We start from the raw sequence: 6,207 nt of genomic DNA on the forward strand, positions 1-6,207 counted from the left end.
ATGTTATGGGGTTGGGATTAAAGTACAAGCTCTGGAGCCAAACTGAATAGATTCAGATACTGGCTCTGCCTCTTACAAGTTGTTTGAGCTTCTGCAAGAGTTAAGCTTTTTGAGCCTCATTTTTTTATTGTTTTTAGTCTGCAATTCTTAAACATCTTATTGCTTCAAGATTTTAATCCAGATGACTCATTTTTGAATTCCAGTTCCATCAATTACTATGTGGGCATATTTGGGCAAGTTATTTAACTTCACTGATCCACACTGTCCTCAAGTGTAATTGGCAACTTTTCAATAGATATATTTTCATTCAATTTTCCCCTTTATATAGACTTTATCTTTTAGAGCAGTTATAGTTCACAGAAAAAGTCATCAGAAAGTCCGGAGAGTTCCCCCATATCCCCTGGCCTTATATACACATAACATCCTCCATGATTACCTTCCCCATCATAGCCATACATTTGTTATAATTGATTAACCTACATTGACATGTCATCACCCAAAGTCCATATTTTATGTTAGGCTTCATTCTTGGTGGTGTACCTTCTACGGGTTTTAACAAAAATATAATAACATGTATCCATCATTATAGTGTCATACACAATTGTTTCACTGCCTTAACAATCCTGTGCTCCATCTGTTCATTCTTTCCTTCCCCCAGCCCCTGGCAACTACTGATCTTTTTACTGTCTCCGTAGTTTTGCCTTTTCTGGAATACAGTGTTGGAATCTTATACAATGTGGCCTTCACAGATTGGCTTCTTTCAGTTAGTATATACACTGAAGGTTCTTCCAGGTGTTTTCATGGCTCTGCAGCTGATTCTTCCTTCCTTCCTTTCTTCCTTCTTTCCTTCCTTCCTTCTTTTTTTGCTGCATTGGGTTTTCATTGCTGCATGAGTGCTTTTTCTCTCGTTGTGGTGAGCAGGGGCTACTCTTTGTTGTGGTGCACAGGCTTCGGTGCCTTATCTTGCTTGTGGAACATGGGCTCTAGGCTCGCGGGCTTCAGTAGTTGCAGTACTTGGGCTCAGTAGTTGCGATGTGTGGGGTCTATGGTACATGGGCTTCAGTAGTTGTGGCTCACAGACTCTACAGCACAGGCTCAGTAGTAGTGGCTCATGGGCTTAGTTGTTCCACGGCATGTGGGGTCTTCCTGGACCAGGGATTGAACCTGTGTCTCCTGCATTGGCAGGTGAATTCTTAACTACTGTGCAACTAGTAAAGTCCCCACACATTTCTTTTTATCCCTGAATAATATTCCACTGCCTGTATGTGTTACTGAGTCTAAGCTTGCTCTGCTCACTGCATGCAGGCCACAAAATTGGAGATGAGGTGTTGAGGCAAGGAATATGACTTTATTTGGAAAGCCAGAAGACCAAGAAGATGGCAGACTAAAGTCTCAAAATACCCATCTTATCGAGCTTTGGATGCCAGTTTCTTCTATAGCACAGAGAGGAAAATGAGATGAGGAAGCAAAATAAAAAGGTCATAAGTTTTGCAAATATCCTCTGGAATGGCCAGCCTTGAAGAGGGCATGTATTAATTTCTTCTTTCTTGCAGCCATCCACAGGTGGACAGGGTCCAGATGTTTCCCTGATCAAAGGCACTTCGATTTAATATTCAGGCAGAGAGGCGGGCCATTATGTATAGACAATACCCTTTTAGTGAACAAAAGCAGTGGAAAGCAAAGGTTAAAGTAGAAGAAACAGATCCAACATGTAGTCAGATTTGGCTCTTCCCTGTTACAAGTGTACCATGGTTTATTTCCCCTACCTAAATATATCTTTTTGTAAGCAGCTAGAGATGATTTATGGGAATGCACAAACTTTATTTTGCTGCCTGATGTTGACTGAAAAAAATGTGCAGCCTAAAAGTTGAGAATTATGTTTTATTCAGCAGACACAACTGAGGACTTAAGCCTGGGACACAGCCTCTCAGATAGCTCTGGGAGACTGAGCTGAAGATACAAGGGAGGAGTCAGGGTATATAGGAATTTTTGCAACACAGACCAGGTAGTCGAAACATCAAAAGATTACTGTTAGTTATAGAAAATCAGACATCTCAATTGAATGAATTTAGTGCTGTTCTATGTATGGGAAGATGCAAAATTTGGGCTCATTGAAATTATTCCTTTGATATGCACCTCAGCTATCTGGGGCCAGTATCCTGTGCTTTCTCATCCTGAGTCCCTCAGGGTGCACTGTTGGGGGCTGGCTGCAGTGACTGTCTGCTTGATGGTGGCCTCTATTTTCCCATCCAATTCTCCCTGCTCTCAAGTTCAACAAGCCCCACAGGGCTTTTCACTGCCTCTCAAACGCATTCCAACGTTTATTGTTTTTACCTACTTGGGTGGTTTCCACTACTTTTTGGTTGTTTTTTTTTTTTAAATTGCAATATAGCTCATTTATTATATTATAGTAGATTCATTTGTACAACATAGTGATTCAATATTTTTATAGATTATACTCCAATTAAAGTTATTACAAAATAATGGCTAAATTCCCTGTGCTGTAGGATATGTCCTTGTTGCTGATTTATTTTATACATTGTAGTTTGTATCTCTTAATCCCCTACCCTTATCTTGCCCCTCCCCCCTTGCCTTACTTCACTGGTAAGCACTAGTTTGTTCTGTGTATCTTTGAGTCTGTTTGTGTTTTGTTATATTCACTCATTCGTTTCATTTTTTAGATTCCACACATATATGGGATAGCATAGCATATTTCACTAAGCATCATACCCTATAGGTCCATCCATGTTGTTGCAAATGGCAGAATTTTATTGTTTTCTATGGCTGAGTCGTATTCCATTGTGTATATATATATATCTATCTATCACATCTTCTTTATCCATTCATCGGTTTAGGGATACTTAGGTTGCTTCCATACCATGGCTATTGTAAATAGTGGTGCTGTGAACGTTGGTGTGTTGTATATTTTTTTGAATTAATGTTTTTATTTTTCCAAGATATTCCCATCCCAGAAGTAAGATTACTTGATTATATGGTAGTTCTATTTTTAATTTTTGAGGAAGCTCCATACTGTTTTCCATAATGGCTGCACCAATTTACATTCCCAACGACAGTGTACCAGGGAGCCCTTTTCTCTACATTCTTGCCAACATTTGTTATTTGTAGACTTTTTGATGATCGCCATTCTGACACCTATGAGGTGATATCTCACTGCAGTTTTGCTTTGCATTTCTCTGATGAGTAGAGCTGTTGAGCATCTTTTTAGGTGCCGGTTGGCCATCTGTATATCTTCTTTGGAAAAATGTCTATTCATATTTTATGACTACTTTTTAATTGTACTCTTTGTTTTTTGATTTTGAGTTGTATGAGTCATTTATGTATTTTGGATATTAACCAAAATGTTAACCATTTTGTAGGTTGTCTTTTCATGTTGTTGATGGTTTCCTTTGTCTATAAAAGTTTTTAAGTTTACTTAGGTCCCATTTAAAAATTTTTGCTTTTGTTTCTTTCGCCTTAGGAAAAAATATTGCTACAATTTACATCAAAGAGTGTTCTGCCTATGTTCTCCTCCAGAAGTTTTATGGTTCAGGTCTTCCATTTAGATCCTTAATCCATTTTGAGTCTATTTTTTCTATATGGTTTGAGAAAATTGGTTTCCACTATTTGAAATACTCTGCCTATTTCCTTATCTACTGAACCTTCGGTTCTCAAAATTAAAACTATCCTTAAGAACAATCTTAGGTCATTCCTCCAAGAAGTCTTTCTCAATTTTCTATCAAACCTGACTTATTTCTTATTTTAAAAAATAACAAGACTTTATAATTTCTTGAGCACTAGCCAGTGTCAAGCATATGAAAGAGTTATTTTGGGATAGCTTTATTCCACTATATGGGTGGCAGAAACTGTTTTTGTAACTCTGGATTCCTAGCAGTACTTGACCTGGGATTGAACATATATTTTTTTCAAGGTCATTGATAGAAACCAAGTGATCTGGCTTCCAGGCCGATGCTCTTACTCTCATTCAACACCACCTCTTATCATCTCCTTGGGTACCATGTGAAAAATGGGTACAAAGGAAGGATAACCTCATCATCTCTTAGGTCATCTCCCAGGTATGACATTGTCTTATTGTTTCTTTTATGAATGAATTCTGTCCCTTAATTTCTTCAAACCCCTCTTCATATCTTTGTTCCTCAGGCTGTAGATGAAAGGGTTCAACATGGGTGTCACTACTGTGTACATAACTGTGGCTACCCGGTCCTTCACCACTGAGTACATGGACAGGGGCCTAAAATAGACATAGATGACACTCCCATAGAACAAAACCACTACGGTGAGGTGGGAGCCACAGGTAGAGAAGGCCTTCTGCTTCCCAGCTGCAGAGGGGATTTTGAGCACAGTGATGATGATTCTCAGGTAGGAGAAGAGAATGCACAGGAAAGGGGTGGCAATGACAGCCAGGGTCTCAGTCATGACCACAATCTGGCTGGAGGAAGTGTCCGAGCAGGACAGCTTAAGCACAGGCTGAGTATCACAAAAGAAGTGCTTGATGACATGGGAGGCACAGAAGGACAGGCGGGACATGAGAAGCACACGCAGCATGGAGTGCAGGTGAGAGATGGTGCAGGAACCCAGCAGCAGGAGGAGGCAACGCTGTGGGCTCATGACCACGTCATAGTGTAAGGGGTTGCAGATGGCTACCAGCCGATCTATGGCCATTGAGGCCAGCAGGTAGCTGTCAGTGTTTGCAAAAGCCATGAAGAAGTACATCTGGACCAGGCAGCCCACATAGGAGATAGACTTTGACTCTGAGAGTAAGTTCACCAGCATCTTGGGCACGATGACTGTGGTGAAGCAGATATCCATGAAGGACAGGTTGCTGAGAAAAAAGTACATAGGGGTGTGGAGCCGGGAGTCCGAGCGGATGGCCAGGATGATGAGTCCATTCCCCACCAGGGTGACCAGGTACATGACGAGGAAGACAGCAAAGAGGGGTTTCTGCAGCTGGGGGTTGGAAGAGATCCCCAAAAGAATAAAGCCAGAGGTGCTGCTGCTGTAGTTCTTGGTCTCCATGTCCTTGACCTCTTGGGGTCAGGAGGAGCCGTGGGAGAGATGTGAAGAGCAATGTGATGAAGACAGCTTCTTTTCTAATCTCCAGCCTATAACAAAAAGTAGCCCACTGCCATTTGTTAGGATATTTGCTTTAAGAAACTACAAATAGCAGAGGTTAAAGTCCGACAAGGGGAAAGTTAAACAATTCTAAGCTACTTCCTAAATGAGAAACTGAAGTTTTCCCATGTTTTTTTTGGGACTTCTAGGTAGCTTAATATGTGTGAGTTCTTTTCAATTCTCTTTTGAAAGATTTTTCTTAGGTTGTTTCTTGACCAACTCCCTAGCACCTCCGCTCCCCACCTCCTTTTACTTCTTGTCCTGGGGAAGAGGCTGCAGGGGAAGAGACCCCTGATTCAAGGTCCCACTTTGAATCAAGTTGCTTTTATACAAGGGGTCCTCATGAATGAGGTCCTCTCATCAGGATCCTCTCCTCCTCATATGTCCAGAGGTGGTGATGGTGATAGTGGGGGTGGGACACTAGTGATCATTGGATTTAATCAATTCTCCTTGGTCCCACAGAGTTTAATGACAATTTGTTATGACTTCAGAGCAAAACCTGCTTAAATTTATTTAAGCACTTCTATTTGGCTACAGTGATCTGGACACTTAAATTCTAAGTTTTTGGTTTAGAGATGCCATTCAAAATAAGTATATGGTTGACCACTAAACAACTCAGGTTTGAATTGTGCAGATCCACTTCTATGTAGATTTTTTCAGTAAATACGTAGTATAGTATGAGACGATCCGTGGGTTGATTGAATCCACAAATGTGGAACCCGTGGGTATGGAGGGCTGACTGTGAAATTACATGTGAATTTCTGACTACCTGAAGGGTCAGTGTCCCTTACCCCTACGCTGTTCAAGGTCAACTGCCTTACCAGGCGTAGCCTATGTTACTGACTTTATTCCTTTTTTTTTTTTTAATTTTAATTTTTTTTAATTTTTATTTTTTGGCTGCATTGGGTCTTCATTGCTGCGTGCAGGCTTTCTTTAGTTGTGGTGAGTGGGGGCTACTCTTTGTTGTGGTGCACAGGCTTCTTATTGCGGTGGCTACTCTTGGTGCAGAGCACGGGCTCTAGGTTCACAGGCTCCAGTAGTTGCGGTGCACTGGCTCAGTAGTTGTGGCTTGAGGGC

The 6,207-nt window shown here is 41.0% G+C and overlaps 1 protein-coding gene across 1 annotated transcript; it reads right to left on the minus strand.

The window, feature by feature from the left end:
• Nucleotides 1-4,098: 4,098 nt before the first annotated feature.
• LOC130845755 (olfactory receptor 1L4) lies at nt 4,099-5,128 on the minus strand. Its single transcript, XM_057723423.1, has one exon. The coding sequence runs from the start codon at nt 5,032-5,034 to the stop codon at nt 4,099-4,101; it is 936 nt and encodes a 311-aa protein (XP_057579406.1). The 5' UTR covers nt 5,035-5,128.
• Nucleotides 5,129-6,207: the final 1,079 nt, after the last annotated feature.

This window comes from Hippopotamus amphibius, chromosome 2 (assembly GCF_030028045.1).
Source record: "Hippopotamus amphibius kiboko isolate mHipAmp2 chromosome 2, mHipAmp2.hap2, whole genome shotgun sequence".
In the NCBI taxonomy this organism is placed as follows: domain Eukaryota; kingdom Metazoa; phylum Chordata; class Mammalia; order Artiodactyla; family Hippopotamidae; genus Hippopotamus; species Hippopotamus amphibius.